The 24,601-nt window shown below is 43.8% G+C and overlaps 1 protein-coding gene across 1 annotated transcript in view; it reads right to left on the reverse strand.

Moving 5' to 3' along the window:
* Window positions 1-24,601, reverse strand: part of arid4b (AT-rich interaction domain 4B) — a 35,833-nt gene that overhangs the window by 4,619 nt on the left and 6,613 nt on the right. The window contains 18 exon segments of the mRNA XM_025897281.1: window positions 122-317; window positions 416-500; window positions 1,558-1,604; window positions 1,606-1,741; window positions 4,181-4,386; window positions 4,475-4,673; window positions 4,860-4,957; window positions 5,053-5,147; window positions 5,331-5,403; window positions 5,522-5,670; window positions 6,335-6,411; window positions 8,726-8,805; window positions 10,003-10,144; window positions 12,150-12,241; window positions 12,386-12,465; window positions 14,663-14,753; window positions 15,076-15,141; window positions 18,844-18,954. Of these exon segments, the coding sequence (XP_025753066.1) occupies window positions 122-317; window positions 416-500; window positions 1,558-1,604; window positions 1,606-1,741; window positions 4,181-4,386; window positions 4,475-4,673; window positions 4,860-4,957; window positions 5,053-5,147; window positions 5,331-5,403; window positions 5,522-5,670; window positions 6,335-6,411; window positions 8,726-8,805; window positions 10,003-10,144; window positions 12,150-12,241; window positions 12,386-12,465; window positions 14,663-14,753; window positions 15,076-15,141; window positions 18,844-18,954 (2,023 nt within the window).

The raw sequence follows: 24,601 nt of genomic DNA on the forward strand, positions 1-24,601 counted from the left end.
GAAGCAAACAGAACAAAGCTACATTAGGTCGTTAAACAGACAAAACAACACACATCAGAGTGACGCGGTCCTAATCTGCTGCAAGTGTGCATGACCACTACAGGCTAATGAGTGTTGCTACCTTGCAGGCCATTGAGGATAGAAGTAATTTCTATAGCCTTGACTGGAGACTGCTGAGGCCCTTTGTCCTCACCCTCGTCCATCTTGGAAAAGACGTCCTGGCTCAGGCCACACTTGGAGCGCGGGACGCGGTTAGCGTTGGACGAAGGGCCGAGGACCTCCCTGTCATCGAGCCGCTCCAAATTGTCTTGCATTTTCTGCCAGAAGTCAACATAAGTCAGTCAGCCTTTCACTTCACGACACCAAACCGGGATTTTAAGACTTAATAAAAGTCACCGGCTGTCCAAAGTCATACCTTTATTTTTTTACGGTGCTTTATTTTTGGTACATTCTTATTGGCGGGTCGCACAATCTTGTCTGCTTTGATCCACTCATCATATCTATAAAAAAAAAAAAAGAAAAAGAAAGAAAGAAGAAAAAAAAAGGGAAAAAAATCAAGTACAAAGACGAGAAAGAGTTTCATCATTTAGGACTTTGAAAAAGGAGCTGTGAAATATTCTCTCACACCACCCACCACCACACAGACGCTTCTACTGTCTGACCCCGACATATTGCTGTGACACAGTAAGCCTCAACAGCAAGAGAAGAAATCCCATGGTGTTATGTGGAAAAAAAGACACAACCTTTTTACGATGAAGAAAGAAACAAGATAGAACACCGACCACCACACAAATCATATTCAGTAGAATTCACACAATACCGAGGAAGTGGGTCGTATGAGGAGGAGGGGAGGGGGGGATGGAAGAAAAAAGTTTCACAACATCACACACAACAGACACAATGCAGAGAACATCCCACTGTCTTTTATAGAGTGCTAGAGGACCACACAACAACATTGAGACGATGAAATGCCGATTGCACTAGTTAACCTCTGTGTCATGGTACCCTAACACTCTACTCAACACTGCGTTTAACCCTGACCCGCTGGGGAGGGGGGAGAGGGTTGAGAGGTAGAGGTGAGTGTAGCAGCACTTAGGTTGGCCATTCAGTGTTAGCTCACATTCAAATATCACATTGAAGGATTGGAAGTTTTTGTTTGATCGTTAAAAGAGTTCAAATTGGTTAAAAAAAATAAAGAAAAAAATCAGGCTGTCTGTAGATCTGTTTGAGAGACAGACAGCTGGGGGACAGACAGACAGGGGATTTTGGTCAAAACTGAGAGAGAGGAAGCTGAGGAGTGAATCCGCATCAACCCGATACTCAGTTGTGTTTCTGCCACTAGATGGCCCAGTGTTCTCCATAATCAGAGCGCTGACCATGGCACTGGTTCACACGAAGCAGAATTGTGAGGAAGGGTTACTGCTGCGGGGACACCCACGTAGGCGGTGATCCCATGAGTTAAGAGATGGATTTAAAAATTTATTTTTTTGGTCTTTTTTCTTTTGAATTAGGGTGAAAATAGACGTTTAGGTGATTTCTCCCCAGGTCCTGTCTTACCTGACGTTCCAGCCACAGTAGTGCACCAGGTAGAGCACCTCTCCCCCCCTCCACGTCTGCCTCTTTCACAGTGGCCTCGTACGTCTTCAGATTGCGGCCTCGCCCATACCTCACCTGCACCTTCATCCCCGGGGGGTAACACTCAAACTCCTCCCCTTCCTCCCCCTCCTGACTGCTGTCATCCCTGCAAGAAAAACAGTTCAGCACTTCCTGGCCCTAGGCTATAACACCACAAAAACCACCACCCTCACCCATCCACCCCCCAACTCGCTGCCTGCTGCTATAACAAGCCTGTTTTCTAGTCTATTTGCTCCACCCTTGCCTTTCCCTGTCCCATTACAACACTACACCTTCACCTGCACAGAAACATAAGCTGCCTTAGCTCTAGTCCAGCTGCATCATTAATAGAAAAGCCAGTCAAAGAACAGTACATGAAGTGTTTCAGCAAAAAAACAAAACAAAACACATCATTCTTTATTCTTTCATAGTAAAAATTAATGATGATAAGAAATCACACTACTGTTATGCTGTCTAACCCCACACTCACACACACACAGGGGATTCTCATTCACCCTGGTACGCACGCTGTAAAGAAACAAAGCAGCCACAAGAAGGAGCTAGAGGGAAACAATCAGGAGATATAGGGGTGGTGCAGGGGTGTCAGTAAGTGTTTTAGGCGCCAGGGGGCCTCGTGGGGCGGGGTAAGCACGGCAAAGCGCAACGGGACAGGCAGCGCAGCAACTTAAAGCGAGGCTACAGCACTGAGAGGAAGCACGGCTGCGAGGTCCTAGTCAGCCCGCTGCGACACACGACATCTACAGCACAGCACGCCTCACAGTCCCTCCCAAAGTTAGCTCCTCAGAGCGTGCCGACAGGCTAATTTCCAGGAGCCGACTGATTTTTAAAAACTTTTCCACCCCTGATTGAAAAATAAATAACAAACAAAAAAACAATTGCACTCCAACAAGTAGCCAACTGACAGAAAATCTTCTGCAGCCATGGAATTAATATTCCTTAAAAATGACAGTTATTGGTCCTGGGATGCAAAATGTGTTTTCCCGATTTCACATATAATAAATTCAATATTTTTGCTCTGTGAACTGTGTTGACATAATGGAAGTCTCTAGCAAGTCATGATGAGCATTTTTATCCAAACATATCGCATAGATTAAGACTCAGCTTGCTCAAAATGAGCACAATTCAACTGCAGTGCTCATCATTATGAATAAAAGCCAAAAGGTCAACAGTCCAAGTGAACTTTTCAGCAAAGCCGCTGAGAAGGCTTCATCATAAAGATAAGCACCTGTCCAGCAAGAACTCAACAATAACTCATCGATGTCTCCAACTAATGCATCGCCTTCTCGTTTAAGCTCACAGTAAGCTAGTTTCAGTGGCTACACACCGTCTGTGCTGACGCTGGAATGAAAACGTGACCCTCACACAACACCGGTCTGTTCCAGATTACAGCCTGTAAACATCAAACAGGTTTGATATGATCAGAAAAGCTCAGATCAGATCAGTCTGTGGCTTGTCCACCAAGTGGATCTGTAAACTCATAATCTGCAAGGACGCTGATCCCGACAAAGCCGAAGGATCAAGGAGACTTCTGACTGTCATAGAGGTCACAAGTGGTCTTCTATCAGCAGGTACCTGTGGCCACGGTTGGTATAAACTACAGATAACCTCCTCATAACGTGCAGGAATTTTGCAGTCCTTCAGTTAGACACAGAGACTCAGTAAACCAAGAACCTGTTTTCTAGCTTTCAGCAGTCCAAACAACACAACTGTACATCTGTCACTGTGGAGGTTGAACAAACAGGTCTGAGCTGGACAGACGGCGCTAATCACAGGAAGCAACAGGGAAAATGCGACTGCTGAGGCCAAACTGTACAACAATCCATTTACCAACACTCAGAGTTTTCCTCTAAAAGCATCTCAAGCACTGTATACATAAAGATATATACATATCTCACAACTGGAGGGTTAATGCATCTGTGACAACATTCACACACATGGAACATTTAAATAAAGCTGAACACTGAAAGCCAAAAAGATGAGAGAAAAGACAGGAAGAGGGTGGCAGAGAGAGAGAGATCAGGAAAGGGCAGGAATCAAGAAGAGCACAGCCATGTTGTGCACTGAGTGAGAGAGGCTCGGCATGGTCAAACAATCCCAGCGAGCGAGAGACAGCGAGAGACAGAGAGGGAGAGAGAAAGCACAGCATGACATGCCAGGTGAAAGGTAGCAGTCAGGCTTTGGTGCTCTAAGATGTCTCTGCCAGCCGATGTCGACTAAGCAACAAGGAATAATAATAGCACAAAGGGCAGTGGATAAGAGCTTAGTTAGAGGAGAGAGAGAGGAGAGCGCTCCTCTCTCTGGTTAGCAGGTAAGAGTATACGGCGTATTAGTACTTTTAAGGTCAGAAGGATCACTGCTCCTCATCTGCTAATGGTGTTCTAGCATCGTGCTGCCACCAAGGAAAGCAAATACCTTGAGTCCTTTTGCATTCTTATTTTGTTTTCACATGGAATAGTTCCATGCAGGAGCTCATGTTTGTGCCCTGACCATACGTTTTGTTTTTAAAGCAACTGTGGAGGAGGGAGCATCCCTTCAGCGAACCTACCCAGAGTTGTCCTTGCTGTCCTGCTCCTCATCGTGCTCCTCCTTCACGTCGTCGGCTCCGAGGCGAGCCGTCGACGAGCCCTCGTCGGCGTCGGCTTTGTGCGGACCGTCCTCTTCTTCGTCATCGCCATCGTTTCCGCCCTCTTTCCCCTCGGTTTTTGATGTTTCGGATTCCGTTTTACTCGGGGTCGAATCAGGTTTCTCGTCCTGTGAGAGAAGGACGCTTTATTATGAGAAACATGGGAGGTGTGCAGAAATTCAGCTAAAATAACAGACAGCACTCGGGATAATGCACCTTGCAGATGACGGGCTGTGTGCTGCAAGGTTCTTCGTCCACTTGGGCTTTCTGCTCTTCGGAGACTGATGACGCAGGAGCCGTTTTCCCTGCCTCCCCCTCGGGTTTCGCCTCCCCCTTGGTCCCCTGCTTCAAAGGGAGGTCCATTTTGAATGTGATGGCAGTGGAGGTGCAGTATTCCTCAAATCCGTACAAGTACCTGCGTGATGAGACATTCAACACATCCAATAAGATTTTCCAAAGTTTAATCTTACTGCTCAGAAGCGTGCGCACGCCGACACACCTGCGCCGCTCAGAGTTAATCACACAAAGATGAAAAGCAAGTCGATTGGACGATTTTGAATTTTGAAAGCTTTCGAGCTGCGGAGGCAGCGTCTGTACGTACTTGCGGTAAGCACATTTGACGTTGTAGCCAGCAGCTGAGTTGAGCACGGGGATTCCCAAATCCTGATAGACTTGCTTCCAAACAGAACCGCTCTCAATCTGCTCAACGAGAGAGACAAAATTCAGAGAGAGTCGACACCAAACGAAACGAGAGCGACATCAAACTGCTCTCGGGGGCGGGCAGTAGCACTCACATTGTCAAAACCTCCCAGTTTGTGCACCAGCCTGTAGAGCTTGAACAGGTTGAGGTTCCTGTAGCCCAGAACCGGCCGCTTGTTAATGGGAGTTCCTGAAGAGGAGAAACAGAAGGCACAGGTGGATGCGGTAAGAAAAGCAGCACAACATGTTTGTCTGCTGGAGAAAATTATGATTTTTTTTTTTAACAGAAAAAAAAAAGAAGACAAAATTCACAACTCGTCTCACAAATGAAAAGAAACCTCAAACATCACACTGGTCCCTGCCCTGCTCTCACCTCTGTCTTCCATGAACTTGTAGAGTTGCTGCAGAAAGTTCTCCCTCTCCTCGGGGAACGGCTCCACCTCCTCCTGCAGACAGGAAACAAGACAGTTTGGCATCTCTCTCGCTCTTTTCTTTTTTCTTTCTTTTTTTTAAAAATCTGGGAGGTTGTAGGATAAGAAGATAAGTGCGCTCTGCTGTCTGTACCTCCTCCTCTTCACCACTCGCGTCCTCCTCCTGCTCCTCCTCTTCATCGTCATCATCCTCTTCGCTGCTGGAACTTTCCTCTTTCACTTCTGTCTTCCAGATGCTGGGCACGACCAGCTGCCTCTGGAACTCCAAGGCTGCGTCCAGCGCTGTCAAACACGCAGAAAGAGCGGATTAATCGAACCTCGTAAACACTGCTTGGAGCTGTGCGTGCATCACTCAAAAGACACACTTATAACTTTAAAAATGTGTTCTGCACTATATCCAACAATAACAATAATACGCCTACATAAAAGTTACAGTATAAGAAAAGACCAGGAACTCTGAAAGCATGAAAACCTGTCAGTGTTTGCACAGTGATGCACAGCAGCTGAAGCATCCAGCCACAGTGTCACAGGTGGGTTTAAGCAGTATCTAACCACCTCGGCAGATGCTTGTTTTACGCTTTTGTAACGCGGAAAATATCACAGTTGTGAGTCAACCACCTGTGAATATCAAGACGGGGATAATACAAAGCTGTTTGCTAAGTGCAATTACGCGAGTACGAGCTCAGCGGTGGAAAAAAATTGAAATAAAATGAAAAATAACGTGGCACTTTTATAACAAGTCTAGTGAGGACTTTAAAAATAGACTGCAGAGTGACAGGAGCTCTCCACCGCTGCGTTCTCTCCAGAACAAAAACAAAACTTCTCTGGTCTTCCACTCTGCGAGCGTTTTCTGCCAAGTGTGTCAGCGTACAGAGCGGCCCGCAGACGGCTGATAAAAGGTATGCTCTGCTGCGCACCACTTCTGTAGCACCGACTTCAAACTCACCGGGTTTGAGGCTTGCGTCAGCTTTCGGAGGGCAGCTGCTGTCGAACTCGCGGACGTCCTTCTGTAGCACCATGTAACTGCAAAAAATAAATAAATATACAGCAACTCTGATTAGAAGGTGCACAGAAAGTGTGGAGTAGAAATGCTGCAAAAAAAAAAAAAAAAAAAAAGGTTTTCTTAAAACAAAGTCCAAACAGCTCCGAGCTCTATAGTCTTATTCATTAAAACAACCTTACAGCTGTGCGCCAATCAAAGCCTCCAAAAACCTGAGCGGTCACAGACTACTTTCTTACAGCATCCCTAAAGCAGCTGGGCACAGTCAGCTGCTGGCGATTTGGCAGACACACGGATCAGTGGAGCTTGTAAGCTGAAAGCAGTCAGAGGTTTGGCTTGTGAGCAATGTGAGGCGATTTGCTGTGGTATCTGTAGGCAGCTGAGCAGATCCAATGACTAGATTTGTCATGGAGTGAAATTTTAAAGAAACAAGTGTATAAAAGCTAAACGACCTCACACTGAGAGAACAGCTCAGTTTCCTGGCATTTCCTTAGATAATCACTACAAACACTGACAACGACACCTGTCTGTAACTCGGAGGAGCCACGTGCAGGTTTGTTTAGCTGAGGTTTAAAACCCGCTCACGCTCATTACGCTGTCTTTTTCTGTTGCGGTTTGAAAAACAAGTTTGCAAGCTGGCTGAACGAGGAAAAAAAGTGGAAACAGAAAAGACTTGTCAGATCTGGTTGCTGTAGTAACAGTGGAAACAGTAAAACCACTTCCTGACAACTCCCGCCTCACCCCTGGATATGACCTTCCTTTCCCTCAAAATATGTTTTCCAAGCCATTGTTTTTTGTTTTTTTTGAAAGCCATGTTCAATGGTTATTAGTAACAATACACAACTCTCCTGAGGAAAGCGAACACACTGACCCCGGGCGCTGTGCGGGAGAGGTCACGTGACCCATGGATGTAAACCCCTTGTTCAAAAAACAAACCACACCAGTCTGATAATAGCTGAGAAGAGGTCGTCAGAAAAGATAAAAAGTGGAATAATAAACAGTGACAAGTGTGTGCAGAAGAATGGAAAGGCACTTGAAAGCAATAGAAGGGCTAAAGGAAATCACGCAGCACTGCAGCGACAGAGAGGATGCACACTCAGCAATCAAATGTGCTTAAAATGTGTTTTCTTATGTCTCGCTACTACACCCTAAAAATGCTATGCGTAACAACATGTTGGAAATTTTGCTTCATGCATATGAGAGCAAACCGATTGGAGGCGGAAACAAACTGAAAAATCTCATTACAATCATATAGATTTTCCTCCTCCTTTCATTTGCTGCTTCTTGCAATCTCACCTGGATGCACAGTAGCGCTTTCAGCGACTTAAATCAAATAGCTGCAGAGCAGAAAGAAGAAGTACTCCAATGCGATTCCACTTGCAAACAAAAAAACACCACACAGGTTTTTCACAGGGTGCCCTCGGTCAGAGAGGAAATACTTCACAGCCGTACAACTTCCAGCTCGTCTCCGATTTATCATTCTTTATCTTATCCCTTTCATCAGCTCTACCCTTAACCAAGAGATAAGACTTCCTGTGCTGCAAATTTGTCTTCAGCCGCAGATTAAGGAGGTCAAGCCGGCGACTCGCTCAGGATTCCTTTTGAAGCAAGTGTATTTAGTCATTGCGGGAATTCAAACAGACAGGAGAGTAGTCTTTGGAGCGGGCGAACAAGCGCCAGATTAATTTATGCTGAGTGTGGGCTATGTTTCTACCCACATGAAGAAAGGCTGCAGTAACACAACCGCCAGCTGAGCGCACACTCTTGACAGGACTTATTTCTTTCTTTACCACAGACAAAACAATCTGGCTGTGTGGTTCCATGCCGAGGGCAGGCTGCAGGGAAGCTACACTACCTCTCCTCACCAGTAGCTCACAGCCTCAGGACAAATAAAATAACAATAGGCGATGCTGCTGAGGAAGGCTGTGCGCTTGAGGCCTATATGAGCCTATATTCCTCTAATCAATGGAGATTTGCATTCATTCACTAAACACACGCACAATTAATTAGTCAAGAAATACAAATGTTATCTGACAGATCCACAATGGCCGTACTTTACATTAGTATTAAATGGTTAGTGTGCAAATTGACTTACAAACAAAAATGAATCAAGAACAACTTATATAAACGATCAAGGGCCAGCGCAAAGCATCTGCATGCCACAGCTTTACTACATCTTAGTTTTGTGGCCAACAAGCGGTCCAAGTTCCCTCTGTCTCACTTTTCATTGATTGCATCATAAATTATGCTGGATAAGCTACTAATAATGATTAGTGCAGAAGCAGCTTAACACAACAGAATGTAAATGTGGCTTTGGGCGAATTATTAATGACTCACAATTTTCCATCCTTGAACGAGCGCACAAAGATGTTGTCCTTCTTTACGGTCATGTCTTCGTGGCAGTCGGGGGAGATGACCTTGTTGCACAGAAACAAGAGAAAGTCAGAAAAAGGTCACATGAGGCGGTGCTGAGGCAATAAAGAGAAGAAGAATAGGGGAGGGGTGGGGGTGTATCAGAGAATGACTTAATGACTAAAGTGGTTTCAGCAAAAGGCCACACTGATTGATTACAAAACGTGCTGCCTATGATACAAAATCAAACTAGCAGGAGAGATGAAGAGCGAGAGATGATGAGGGGTGGGCACCCGCCAGCATCATTAGCAGCTGGAGCTGAGGAGGAGGAGGAGGAGGACTAAAGTGAGGGCTGCTATTCCTGCCGGGGTCTAACCCAAAGCAGGCAGCACATTTCCAGCAGGCCTGCGTGTGTACACTCGGGCTCACGGGGTTGGATGCTTTCACTTCAGGTCCATGACTCACGTCTGCTGTGTGATTTCGAGCTCTGTCACATCCGCTCACACGTGCACGCTCGTGTCTTATAACTTTTACATAACAAGGCCACTCAAAAGAGCCCCTGTCTGTCACAGCCGCGCATCATCTGTTGCACGAGACAGCTGCCAGTGTACCTACTCCACCCCTCTGCCATACGGTTGCAGTGTAAACAATGACAGGCTACTGTGCAGTGCACTTCTCTCAGCTGTCACAAGGAGGCAGCATGGAGCTCAGTCAGTAGCAAGCCAAGAACAACAAATCCTGGAGGCGGGGCCCCTGCTGACTACACAGTAAAAGGGACAGCTTTCCCCACCCTCTCCTATTCTCCTAGTTCTACTTGTAACACTTACACAAACAAACAAGGCCTGTCACTATTTCATTGTGCGCTAACGGTGACTGAGAGTTACAGCTGGGTGGATGGAAATGGATAGGCAGAGACTGAAGACATCAAACTGATGTCTGTCTGACATTTCGCACACATCATGGAAAACAAGTCGGGGGGTTTTTCTTCTGCAAAATAAGACTTGAGCTCTTTTTCGTTCTTCATGGAACATGAAGTCTGTCTGGCTATGAAATGTTATTACATGCATATTACAGCATTTGATGGAAGGCGAATTCTAGCACAATAACATAATCCTGCTGAGTGCTGAGGTTACATAAGCAGGCGTTTTGATGAAACGGCATAATGCCGTGACTTCACTGGAAGCCCGGCAGCAGCAGCAGCCCCCGTTCCTCCACAGCGATGCTGCAGAGAGCAGCAAAGGAAGGAAAGCTTATCAGCTCACCAGAGCAGGATACCACGTAGTCTTCTTTTTGTCCCCGGTGGGAACCCCTTCCACGTAGACCACCTTGCCGAACAGGTCTTCATTCTGCCGCTGATCGCTCTCCTCCTCTTCACTGGAGGATGAGGACAACTCCTCCTCTTGACTGTGGGAGGAAGAGAGACTTTGCTCAATGGACTTCGCTACAGAACGGCACAGCGAGCATTCACATATTACACCATTTACACCGTTTTACCTTCATTACACGAATTCAAGTAATATCACGTGAGAGCTGCTGTTGATTTTAAAAGCCACTTAGCAAAAATGCCAAACATTCCTAAGTAAAGAATCTGATTCTGAGTATTTGCTGCATTTCTCTGTGTTATGCAATATAATATAATAAAGAGGCGGCATGAATGGTCGTATTCCATTTATATTTCAGTTACAGAAAACTGCATGTCTCAATAAAAAAAAAGGAAAAATCAGGGGAGGCAGATGATTTCTCATAAACAAGCCATCATTTAACTGCTCCTCAGATTAAAAACAACACCTCCACCAGTCTCCACCTAACAATCCATCATTGTCTTATCATCATCTAGCACAGTGAGACATAAGGTTGCCTCTACTGATGAGCTCACTCATTAGGATCGGTGGGTAAGAAGGAGCCGGCTCGCTGTGTGCCGTCTGACAGTCTTCCTGATGCTCGGGCAGAGCCCTGACAGATAGCCTCGTCTCTGAGTGATCATGCAGGCAGCACCGAGAGGCAAACAGACCCTGCTTTTCTCTTTTTATGGCTCACGGGGCCAGCTCTGAGCACAGCTCTATGTACATATACACACACGCAGCATTTGGCACGACTCAAGAGCAGTAAATCAGCCAGGCTGCTACTATTACAACAACAACAACAACAACTAAGCTGTGAATCAAAGTCACAAAGAAAACACTAGCTCTTCAATGAGGCACAGACTATTATTCATTTAGGGGGAAAAAACAAAAGTTTTCTCCACTTGTAAAGACTGATGTTGCAGGGATTGCTTTACAGTTGTTGTTGCTTTTAAAGGCAGCAATTTAAATAAACACATTCTGAGATACACTCGCTTTTTCCTGTTGGAGGAGGAGGATTGATGGCACTCTTACCACCAAACAACACGGGTAACAGCTCTCCTTATGCTCCTTAAAAAACAAAGTAAAATAAGCCTTAAAACAACCTAAAAATATCATTAATTAACAGCTCGTCTATTTCTTGGCATGGTCAGTGACTCCTTCTCTGTCGTCTGGCAAACTCACAGCTACATAAACTTATTTTCTCTGTTTCCTGTGTTTATGTTAATGCATATTTCTCTTCTCATTTAACTCAGGAGGGCAAATTAGCATGTTTTCCAAAAAGTCAAACTATACACCCCCTCCCTTTTTTTAAACAACAACTTAAAAACAGGCCTTGTGGCTGCTATCTTTACAGAGCAGCCAATCCCTGCAGTTCAAAAGCTGAAACACTATTAGTGCACACTAAAGAAACAAAAGGTCCGAGGTGCTAATGTGCAGCTGGGACTGCTCCGAGTCAATATTGCATCAATGCTTAGAGTAATATTGACTTCTCTGGGCGCCATTAGCAAGAGAATAAGATTATCTAGCCAAGTGTCCTCTTTATACCAGAGAGGAGCTACGAATATACACAGCACCAAAAAAAAGAAGAAGAAGAAGAAAAAAAGACCCTCAGCAGTTCCTATTCCCCCGATGAAAACTGTGCCGTCTCCCAGGAGCAGGGACATCAGAGCATAAAACACTCACTGCAACATTAGAGTCAAAGCAGGGAAAATTAAATAAATAAATAAATAAAGAGATAACGTTCAGCAGGACTGTGCCACGCTCATCCTGCCTCTCCAGCATGCATGCACACACACTCAGGGAGCCCGCTATGATTAAGGAGCTGGAGGAGGCGAGCAGGCTCTCTCTCCTTCCAGGCCTCGGGGGCTCTTTATGAGGGGATGGAGATGAGAGTAAATCTTTCATTTCAAATGCTGTCAGCACACTTAGAGCAGGGCGAGCCTGTTACTGATGGCGGAGGATCGGAACAGAAAATACCTTCCCACTGGCATCACAGGCCTCTGATAAAATGAAGCTAAATATGAGCGCTGCGGGACTGAGCACAGAGACCCGTGGACGATACTCACATCGGGTTTGATCGCCGACCGCGGTTCCCCTTCTTGCCGATGACGGGTGTGCCGAAGTGCTCGGGGTTGGTGAGAGGGAGTCGGTCAAGTGTCTGCGGTGGAGAGAACACAACCGGACAAAAAGGTTTACCCTCTATTCGCACACTTATAAATGGATTTATACACAAAATGAGCTTCATTTCCCCAGAAAGCAGAGATGAGGCTGTTATGGGACTGAGGGGCAGCGCGATACTTGCCTCGCTCTCCGCAAAGTGACGCGCTCCTTTCAGGCAGAGGGAGGAACGCCTCAGGGTCTTCTCATCGCCGTCATCAAACACTGCGGAGATAAAACACCAACTATTAGGCTGCGAGCCCACCGGTACCCCCGCGCCCACACAAAAACAAACTCAAGCACAGACAGACTCCTGTCTCAGTTACAAAATGCCATCGCGCCTCAGATATGCTGCAAATAAATGATGCTCATCTTTTAAGGCTCATACGTTCTCCAGCAGGTTACTTTCAGCTCACAGATTTACTCGAGCTTCAAGGACCCTCTGCTACACAGAGCCGAGTAAACAGCAAAATAAAGACGTGAGGAGAAGCGTCTCAATTTAATTCATATCTCTCTGATATTTTATCCATAAATGAGCAGCCATTTGTAATATGCGCTGACATGTGAAACAGCACTAAATCTAACATTAAATTTAATAATAATGACCTCAAGGACTCTTAAAACAGTCCCTTGGATCGCAAAGACAAACCCTGGGTTGTTCATTGTTCAAACGTACTTGTAGACAACAATGAGGGGAACACTTGAGGTAACTTCAGCAGTGAGTTATGTTTTTGTTTTCCCCACCAGCGAATGAAAAGAATGAAAATGTGCCGAGATGAGTGTTTTCAAGGCGCAGAAAACCCCCACGGGTGCCCTTAAGTGACGAGCAGCTGCTGAGAGACTGGAAATCTTTGCAGCAAGTCTATATGCTGTGTACTCTGGATTATCCAACAATGTAACTGTGTACTCTTGACAGACTCGCAATTACAAACTGTGGGCACAAAAAACCAAAAACAAACCCCAACACCAAATCTGTTCAGTTAGAAGCTAAAATGTGGGATTTTTGAGGTTCTCACCACCCCTGTCATATTTATTTTGAACTTTTTATAGAGCAAATGATTGATATCACACTTCATCCCCCTACAAGTAGCATTGCCAGCACTGCTCACTTGCTATCTTGTGTTATATTACAGCGATTACCTTCTTTTTGGCCCACAGTGTTCTTCTGGTTGAGCTCCAATACTCTCACCATGGCACCACTGCACATCCAGATCTGTTCATTTGACTGTATTTGAAATCCCTGGTGTTAAGATTAGTTTAAATTTCATGCATTCACACATGGATACTCTAAATTATCCATTGTTTTAGCTAACTATATACTAATTGCTAAAAAGACACTTATGGTTTCCGCTATTTAGCCAAATACGCCCACCGGCCACTTCATCATCTGTTAAAGTGCTCATTAATGCTAATACCTAATCAGGCAATAACATGGCAGCAGCTCGACATGGTCAAGACGACCTGCCGTTCAAACTGAGCATCAGAACAAGGATGAAAGGTGATTTAAGTGACTGGGATTTTCCCATATAACTATCTCTAAGGTTTACAGAGAATGAACTGAAAAAGAGAAAAGATCCAAGGAGCCGCAGTTCTCTGGGGGAAAGTGTCTTGTTGATGTCAGAGGTCAGAGGAGAATGATCAGACTGCTTCAAGCTGATAGCAAGGCAACAAAGAGACATCAAACCCTGAAGCAGATTTGCTACAGCAGCAGAAGACCACACCGGGTGTCACTCCTGCCACCTAAGAACTGGAAACTAAGCCTACAGTTCACACAGGGTCACCAAATTAGACAACAGAAGACTGGAAAAGTGTTGCCTGGTCCTATGTTAGGGTCAGAAACCAGTGTAAACAACATGAAAGGATGGGGAAATGGAGAATCACATTATGGATGCACAGCTGACGCCATCATGTAAATATGGACCAAAATCTCTAAGCAATGTTTCCAAAAACTTGTTGAATTAAGGGAATTCAGAAAGCAAAAGTAGGTCCAGCCCAGTATTTGTCCTGTGGTTTCTTAGTGTAGTGGTTTACACACTGGCCTAATGATCCCAGCAGGAGACTCAAATCCCACTGGGGATGCGTCAGGAAGGGCATAAGGTGTTAAATAAATAAATAAATACAGTTTTCAAATGAAATATGTGGAGCTACCTGCTGTGGTGAATACGGGAGCAGCCAAAAGTATCAGCACAGTTAATCTTTCCACGCACACATTCAAAACTGCAGAGGCACCACTGGTTGAAGTTCCCCTTATTTAATATGTTGACTAAAATTCTCAAAGTTGTAGCAACTTCGCAGTCCAAGAAACACAAATCAGAATGCAGGATTTTCAGTCAGTGCAAACATGTTTTTTTATGAGGTAGCGGTAGAGTAAAGAAGAGTGTGAGAGGAAGGAGGCAAAGCAGACAGCTTGTTATTGACTTACCAACTGTATATATACTAGCATCGGTCAGCTTATTGATTGTGGCTTCTTGGTAAACTCCATCCTGATTCTTCACCTCCACAACAGCACCCACCTGTGGGACGGATACACCGCTGTTATTCTGCCAGTCAGTGCACTAATTATTATTATATTGTGGTGATAAATCTAATGATGTCTTTTCAAGTAATGAGAAGCTGATACTGCTGCTACATAAACCCTTAATTGAGTGAAATTAAATCGCAAAGCTAATGCTTTGCTGCCCCGTGCGCTTTTAAGCAAAGGGAGGGTGAAGTGTAGCTTAGATACAAACAGGAGTGAAGCTAAAAAATAAAATAAAATAAGGAGTCTTAAATTCAGACAGGAGGGATTCATTACTAATACTGAATAATAACAGGTCTCCATCTTTCCTGCCTTACCTTTAGAGGTCCTTTGATGTTTTCATCGTGAACCTCAGCTGTGGACAGATCTGTTTTAAAGGTCACCTGGGGAAAGTGGGAGGCAACAGTAGAGTAGAATCAGTAACAGAATAAACAAAACAGTTACCTAAAGATCTGACCGGATCACACCAATCATCCTCTTTACACAGGCAGCATGTCTCTCCTAATACTGCAGGACTTTTACACAAAACAATTACAAGCAGCAACAAGTTACCTTTGAGATGACATGCTAGCAGTATGTGTACATGCATTATTAAAGATCGTGGCTCTTTTATAGCGTCATGTAATGACTGAACCCCCAGTTGATGCCGAACAACTGACCATCCCCCGCTCTCTACATCTGCAACGTCCACCCCCTAAGTGAGCCACGGCAGATCATAATCTGATCACGCTGTGGTAATCTTGTCTGCATGGCAACCTGGCATTACTCTGAGACAGAAAAGGCCACAAACCAGGCACACGCACACTTAAGAGCCATCTACTGCCACGTCTTTTCCAGAGAGCATGTGCAAAAAGTTTGAAAGCAGCCAGAAGTGCAGGACCTGTTTAGTAGAGGTGAGCAGATTGATCCAAATATCAACAGCATCGATACCAACACTGGTACTGGTATCAGATCAATATTAACGTGATAGCATCAATACTTGAAAGTGATCTATTTAACACTGAATAGTGTTAAATAGATCACCTTTTTTGGAAATGGGAAAAATGGATGAAATGCACACTGCTCTCCCCAACATAAGCTGCCTTTATAGGTTAGAAGTATCAGGATCGATATTGGCATTGGCAATACTGGCCCTGTGTTTACTTGGTATTGGATCAATACCAAAATTTGCAGAATTGCACAGCGTTACTGTTTATTACCGCAAACCTCCTCCCTGCTTTGTACATCCAAATGCTCATGTGCTTCCTTCTGTTTCCAGAGGGAAATTAAAGTAATTTTTTGAGAGCATATGCACAAAAAAATAGTAACATAATTATAATGGAAAACTGGCAACACTTTTATTGACTGTGATTCAGTTTAGAATAAGTTGCCGTACACAGGAGAGAACGGGGGGATAAAAAAATAAGTTAAGCACCTCATCCCAGAAAACAAGCCTGCGGGTAGCAAATTCAGACAATGCTCGAGTCAGTTTCAAATATAACAACAGCAGAAGCAGCAATCAAGGTCTCGCTGTGAATGCACAATCAAGACAATGAATGAAAGAAATGCATACTGTAAGACGCTGCCGGATTGTCAGGTAATAAAATAGGGGGGGAAATAAAAAGCTTCCTCGGGTAGCATTTCATCAGTTATGGAGATAATAACATTCCCGACTGGGGGAATAAAGGAATCCCTTTCTTCTCTGAGGAAGGCAAGAGGCTCGACTCCCCCCAGACTTTAGGTAGGGTGACTCCCGCTGTCCGAGGCCTCGGCTTCAATAACGACAGAGCGCTCTGACGACTTCCTAACTGCGAGCCGTACACACGGCGCAGCCACTTAGGCTTGATAACAAATATTGGAATAAGATATGAAACCACATTTCTGATACAACAGAGCCTCGGCGCAGCAATTTTATGCTGCGAACAGATTTATGAGGAGCCAGTAGTCCTTCATGCTCCGTTTTCTCCCAGCAGGAAACGAGAGCTGTGAGAAGTGACTGCTTTATTCAAGCAAAGGTGGATTCTGTGGCCATAAACAGCTAAAAGGATGTGACACAGTAATAAAGCCCTCCGCTGTTCTGATTTTTACATGTGTTTATTTCAACATTATTTTATTATTTCAGCTGAAAAAGATATACGTTTCGAGAGTACACACCTTCGCCATTTGTGCCTTTATAAATCTGCTTTTCTTCACCTCACATGTTTTCATCTATTTAATCGACTTTCCCTCCATTACAACTGCCTCGAAGTATCGCTTCGTGCCACACAGCAGGAGCACAGATTAACAGGACAATGATATCAATATTTAACTCAAAAAGTCAAACACCTGGCTGTTTAAATAAGGAAAACCCACATAAATATTTTATCTACAGTAACCTAATCTGAAGCCTAAATATAGCATCATTTAAAAGGGGGGAAATAAATAGATAAAAGAGCAATGGTGAATTATACCACAAGGATAAAACTGCAGACTTGGTAAGGCACCTCAAATGCACAGAAGTGGAATTTTAATCAGTTTTAGGAAGGTTAGGTTACATCATGAGTGGCATTCACAAGACTGAGTTAGTCATCACTTGTTTGAGCGTGACATTTCTGAAACGGCACCATCCTAAAGAGGAGTGGGCTTTCTCTCAGTGTGGTCTGCAAGTGCTCAAAGAACCGGGAAATGTGTTTAAGAAAGGAGCTGGTGTTCTTCTGTTCTCCACGAGTACTTCAAAGCTGTTAGTACATGCAGCTTCATCCATTTACTCTTTAAATGAGTCAGAAGAACCTCACAACGAGATTTCACAATTGCTTCATTTGAGACACACTTTTGTTTGCATGCATATAAAAATACTACAAAGACTTATCTATATATACTCAGCATTAGTCCTGACTGAACGCGTGTGCTTCATCTTCTGCAGTGATTGATACTAACATGGTGCTAATCGGCGTCTTACGTGTTCTCTAGCGCAGCTCAATCTTAACCACGTGTTTGTTTTTTTCTTCCACTAAGCCTTAAAAATCACTCAAAAGACACCGGCGCTGTACGCTGCAAACATCGACTTTGTTAAACAAGCAGACAGAGATTAATGAACCAAAGAGCTACGAAGAAATTCATTACAGCGGAATATTCAGACTCACAACAACCACGGAATAATTGCCATGTTTCAACATTTCTGTAACCGAGCTCCACATTCACATTGCAGCTACCCGGGAAAAAACAAAAAACAACAAACCCTACTCTCATCTAATTAGTATGGTAATTAATTTATGAGCTGAGACTGTCCTATTAGATTCATTTCAGCCGGCATCATTTAAACTAAGAACATTGCATGGTCTACTTTGTCATGGTGTTTGTCCCTCGTCTATGAGACAAAAAGAGGACGTTATTTGATGAGTTCAGCTGGTGTGCTGGAATAGCAGAGCATCTCTGCTCTTTTGTCTCTACGGGGGGAACTACAGTGCACTGACACAGTGAAAAAGCCAGCATCCAGTCTTTGTTCCTCCCACACACTCCAGCAGAATGAGAGACAAGCGATCTGTCTCTATTGTATTATCCAGATGCTCCAGCCCCACTGGGAAATGAGATATCGTACTACGTGTATCATGCAAAGCCTTCATCAGCAGGGCTGAAAAAACCAATGGGGAGGCGGCAATCGCTCCCGTGGCCGTGACAAAGCAGGGAAGCTCTGGGTGAGAGGTGCGCTCGAGGATGCAACGGATCTCGCATCTGCTGCAGCTGGGCTCCTGATCGGCCTCTGACTGACGGTGTAAACCAGGTGGCGGGCCTCCAGCGTGTGAGCAGCACAGCTGGATTTCTGGCAACACTGGAAATAAGAAACTAATCCTGGTTTGACTGTGGCAGACTCTATTATCTAATAAAAGGATCTTTATCCAATTACCCCAGGCTAACCCGGGCTCTGAAGGAACGTTTTGGACAACGTGTCCGTGTCCAAACCAACAGCTCTGGATGCACAATAAAGCAGTGCTGTGTGATCTTGATTGTAGCCGCTTCACACAAAGACAAGAGCACCCCCCAGCCCTGCTGCTATCCACTTCATACACAACACAGACAGATAATTAAATATTAATGTTGGATCATAAGCACTTTGAAATATGACTTACCTTGGCCTTGACTAGCCTCTTGGCAGTCTTAATCTTGGCTTCGCAGAAAGCCCCTCGGTACTTGGCGCTCACATCCGTCCCTACTGTCAGGTAGGGGGGCTCCTCCAGAGTCTGAAGAAATAAAAAAATGACACAGAGTTCAAACCCTTTTTATACAATACAACTTAATGACACAGGTGTATTCACAAAGCTAAAGCAGGAGGACGTACACATACAGGCATAACAGAGTCCAGGGCAACGACGCAAAACCCACCCGGCTCAGTGATTCATCCATGGAAAACACATACCATCTGCTCTGGGTTTTGGAAAACAAGCCTCTGAGGGAGCAAACAAAAAGGCCACTTCACTACAGCTTTGATGACTACAAAGAAGAAGCTATCCGAAACACATAGCACCATCTTGTGTCATCATTGGTTCAACACCCCCCTCCCTAGCTTCCTCCAAGAACAGATTTGCAGAGGGTAGAGTACACAGAGAAAGCAGACCTTCTGTCTATAGATGGGGGCAGATGATGTTTGTGGTTCATACAGTGTGAAGATGAATTTACTGAGGTTGTTTCACTTAGACTGGAGGAAAAAAGCCCAGCCTAACAGTGGTATATTTAGACATCTTTCTAGAATAAGAACCAAAGTGGGCCACACTTCCTGCTACTCCTGAAAGCAAGGAAAGCAGCTCAAACATATGTAGCACTTCTGCAGTACACTGAAAAAGAAGAAGACCTCTCATCTTGTCTGAATGAAATCAGTGAATGAGTGCCAGATGGAATGGAGATGCTCAAAAAGTAACAAGAACAATCAATTTCAAATGAAGTTATTCACAGCAGGAACTTGGTTCTGCTCATTACTCATTACCATATAAAACCATTTTCCCTTGCAAATTGTACCTGTTCAATTTCACACGACAAGATGATAACTTGTAAGACTTGGTGAGATGCACACCTCTCCTTTTTTTTTCCTTTTACCCCGACATTTTCATTTTCTACGCTTTAAGAGATTCAAACCACATAATTTGTGGGGGCTGTTCATAACAGTTGTTCATTGTTCCCACGAGGAGAGCAAAGAGTGCACAGGTTGTCATTCCAGCTAAAAACTACACCAGCGGTTAGCTGTACTTGAAGCAGTGAAGAGGAACTAATTGCTAACGCCAGCTGCATGCAGTCCACCATGGCACATACTTGTGTCATGACCGAACCACTTTTTCAGGCCTGATATGCTCCGAAGTCCTAATCCTGTCAGGATGCTTGGTAATTTGTGAGCTTTACAAATCTCAATCCTAATTAGATCCTTAGCTTATTGCAACCTATCAAGCTCAGAAATGCCTAAAATGACCTGCTTCCATGGAGTGACATGGAAATGGGGAAAAAAAACTAAACTCAGAGGACTTCCGCATTGATGGAGTGCACAGAAGAAGCGAGCACAGCGGCTTTGGGAGAAGCAGCTGCTACTTCAACGTTCTGCAGGTGCACGGTGCCTTGTGCTGTTGGCTGCATATCGCCTTTGAAAAGTGTGTGATTTGTTTAAGCAAAAACAAGTGACAGACTGACAACTTCCTGGTACCATTTCACACAAACTAGGCAGAACAGTGAAGACATTATAAAAACAGAAAACACTCATACTGCTCTAACGATCAGTAATTAGTGGTCAAACATGTAACTGCCTGCACTGTAATGGGTTTTTATTGCTATTAGATGTAGGTCTGCATTAGAATTGCCTGTAGAGCTGTCCTCAGGACATGGTGTTAATTAGTTTGTGCCGTAAAGTTAAAATCCTCCTTTTTCTTCTTTCGGCTGCTGCCTTTAGGGGTCGTCACGGTGGATCATCTGCCCCCATCCCACACTAACCCTCTGCATGTCCTCATTCACTACATCTACATCTACTACATCTTTTTCTCCTGCCTGGGAGCTCCATCTTCCACATCTTTTGTCCAAAATATCCACTATCCTCCTCTGCACATTTCCAAAGCATCTCAACCTTGCCTGCCTAACTTTGTCTTCAAACCACTAAAACTGAGTTAAACACTGAAAAGATTATTTTCACTTCAGTATACAGATGGATGGATATATGGCCCCCAAAATCCCCCCAGAATTCTCCAACCCAATCTACTATGAGGGGTTAGAAACAGTATATATGAGCGGTGTCAAACATGCAGCCCGCAGGCCAGTATGGGCCTGCCACAGGGTCTAATCAGGCCCACTTGTAGTGTAAAATTTACAGTCATAGCTTTAATATCTTAACTTTACTACACAGGCTCACATTACAAATTATTTCTTGATTTCAGCCTGACAGATATGATTTTTTTTTTTTAATCCAATACCGATATTTGGAGATTTAAAAATCTGATATTCCAAGTGGATGATATGTATTTATTTTTCCTTTCAGACACACAAAAAATTAAACAGATTTCCCCGTTTATACTCTTGATTGTCGTGTCTGTGGTGTTCAAAACTCATGTGCTGCCTACAGGAACTCTGCAGACTGCCCTCTAGTGGACAAACTATGCAACATCAGTACGTGTAACATCGCAGAGTGTTTCTTCAGTCTCTTTTTTAAAAATTTTGATTTACGAACCACTATAAATGCAGAACGATCGACAAATAGCTAAATAATAAAGCTGATAATATCGGCCTGCTGATAAATTGGTCCTAAAGAGACGTGTTGTTGAAACTGCACTTATTCTAATTATTCTAATTCTGAATGTTTACATCTTTACTTGAAAAGAAAGACAGGTTTTTACACAATTGCTTCACTCTTGCAGCTCATTTTAGCCATATGTGGCCTATTAGCTAAAGCAAGTCTGACATCCCTTGTATACCGTATATAAATAGTATGCTAATATGTAACAACAGAAGGTGATATTTCAAATAATCATCAGAAATAATCACTCTCCTGGAAACTTACAAAAATAACTGAAGCTTGCAGCTTAGCAAATTTGCATCTTTTATGTTAAATGCTGGTAAGCTTTTTTTAGTCAACCCAGAACAGGCGGCCTCGTCTCCACACTCTCTGGGATTCTGACAGATGGGATTCGGGGGCAGAGTCCAGCGCCCTCCAGCCTCTCTACCTCTCCGATAAACACCTCATAAGTCTGTAGCAGTCTGGCCTGAGCACCAGCTGCCCTAGCCAACTACGGGTTTACATGATGCAGCAGCCATTTCCACTGTCTCACCAACTCTCTTGTCAGTTACGGCTGTGCCACAAAGCTGCACCGCTCCAGTCTTCAGACCACTGTTCAGCCTCCTCTTTCATACTATTACAGGTCTCCTTTTGTCCTCTACGCACTAACCCACTTCCTTTCTTCTTCTTCTTTTTTTTTAAAAAAAAGGAGAAGTCATACTAGGGGACTCAGAGAGGGCAGTTTGGGTTATCTCAACAGCTGCGCTAGCCAAACATGCACAACCTAACCAGACAGGGCTAACAACACACTACTGAGGCCTGAATTACATTTGTCATGCTCACATTCCAACACAAACAGAGGACAGTTTGTTGTTTCCACCGATAATGCCCTGCCGCCCTGCACTGAACCACAACTATGAAAAGAAAACTCCATTCCTCGGATTAGATTGCTATTTGGCCTACAGCTGTCTGGAGAAAAAACACTGACTACTTTTATTTATTTTATTTTCATTGCTTCTGCCAGTGCTGAATGATCTTGTGTTGTTTCCCCCGCTCAGAAGATCAACCAGTCAAGATGACTAAACTCAAAGAGGTGGAATTCCTATGCCTTTGGGACGTGAAACATCCTCTCGCCAACTCGTAACAACATCATGCACCTAATGAGAGCGGCTCTCTCCCAAGATTCTGTCATAAAAAAGAAAAAAGAAGGACTGAACAGTATTTATGATGAGCCTTAAGCGCCACTTCAGCCACTACATGGAGAAAGTCAGCATGATGATAGCAGCAGCACTACAATCAAGACCAGCTCTCTGGCTATTCACCTAGCGCTACTGATGTGGAAAATACTCTCCAGGCACATGTGCTTGATTAAACACATACAAATGTGAGTTGGCATGGGGTGACAAAACGCACCTGCGGCTACCTTTCATAGAAATACGCACGAACTCCTCCAAAAGCTGCACTCTGGCTTCGAGAGGGAAAATAATGATGTCCAAGTTGTAATTATTAGTATGCTCTACTTGGCTATCAGTCAAACATGCACACCCAGGATAATAGCCTTATGTGTAATCATGCCTTACTAGCTTTTTTTCCCTCCACAATGAGCCATCTAAAAGAAATACCAGAGGTGAAGGTGCACTACTGTTATTGGTCATAAAGTACTTCTGTCTTGGATAGAGTACTAGTGCTTCACTGATTACTGATCATCCAAAAGCCTATTCGATGTTTAAGCTGTTCTGGTCGGAAAACAAAAGATATCGGTACATTAAGACAGAGCTTTGAAATCATCGCCGCTTTAACCAAAAATAAAGCAGACTGGAGTGACACTGACAGCAGCAGAATGAGATCAGTTTCTGCTCAATAAAGACTCGGGTCATGAAAAATTTAACAGCCGGCTCCATGGTTGAAAATAAGCTGCTGCTTATGGCGCATTTCTTAGACAGCCTTAGTGACTATAGCATTTTCATTCTACAACTCAGTAAAAAAAATAAAAATAAAATAAAAATCCTGGCAGCTATCAAAAGGTTAAAGCTTCAGTACTGATGGTATGGTGGGGAGGTAATGCATACATAGGGCCTCACTTTATAGGGACACTGGTAAGTGTCCAGGGATTTCTTAAAAGCCCACAGACTCTGCTTCTGCCCCAGAGACACATGCAGTCTTCTGTATATCATTCTCTACCATTAAAGCCAGTCCAGCCATCCCATTCAAGAATATGCTTCCACTTTCTGTCATATTTACAAGTTCATTTATGCTGAATAAAAAAAGTTAGCAACAATGATGTGCTTAAAACTTTGTAATCTAGCTGTATTCTATATGCTGTCATAGATTTCTACAGCCCATGATTGCTTGCATTTCCAGAAAATCTACATAAGGGCAACTAATGAACTTAAACAACCCCCCCCCCCCCAAAACAACAACTCCAAGTTTGATTCTTCTCATGGAAAAGCAACCCAGAGATATGGAAAGGTGGGTCAGTGTAGCACCAACCACACTGCATACTGTGCAGCACAGACTGAACAGCAGACCTGTGTAGGTACGTTTAGCTCATCAGTGCAGACACTGCAGCAGATGAAAAAGAGGAAGAGGACCCAGGAAGTTTACTTTCCACTTCCAACACGGAGAGCGTAAGGTAGCCTATAAGAGCAGAAGCATGGTTAATCTTGCTCTCACAAAGCCATGAATGATTTATTTGTTAAAAAAAATAATGCCCAAATACTGCCAGACAATAAAAGGTTAGCTAGTATTAAGTTTAGAAAAATATTATTCATCTACCAAGGGTGCACCATATGTGAAATTCAAAAGCCAGTGACTCAGTGTCATTTATTCTTCTTGAGCACAAATTCAGTCACACAAACTCACATGACAAGATTATTTCTGCACCAAAAAAAAGACTTTTTCAAAAAAAAAATAAAAAAAAAATCACCAACTGTGAAATTCTGGGCTGATATTAATGTTTAAAAAAGCAATTTGGCCAAAAGATGATACCAGTGTTTTTGTTATGTAATTCCCTTTTGTGCCAAGACAATAGAGAAATAAAAAAACAAAACAAAACTGACAAATAACAATGCTTTTTAAAGTCTTTCAGCTCTTTGTCTCACTGTCTTTGAACATTAGCTACCCACAAATTGCAACAAAAGAAATAA

The sequence above is a fragment of the Oreochromis niloticus genome, linkage group LG13 (assembly GCF_001858045.2).
Source record: "Oreochromis niloticus isolate F11D_XX linkage group LG13, O_niloticus_UMD_NMBU, whole genome shotgun sequence".
Lineage (NCBI taxonomy): Eukaryota > Metazoa > Chordata > Actinopteri > Cichliformes > Cichlidae > Oreochromis > Oreochromis niloticus.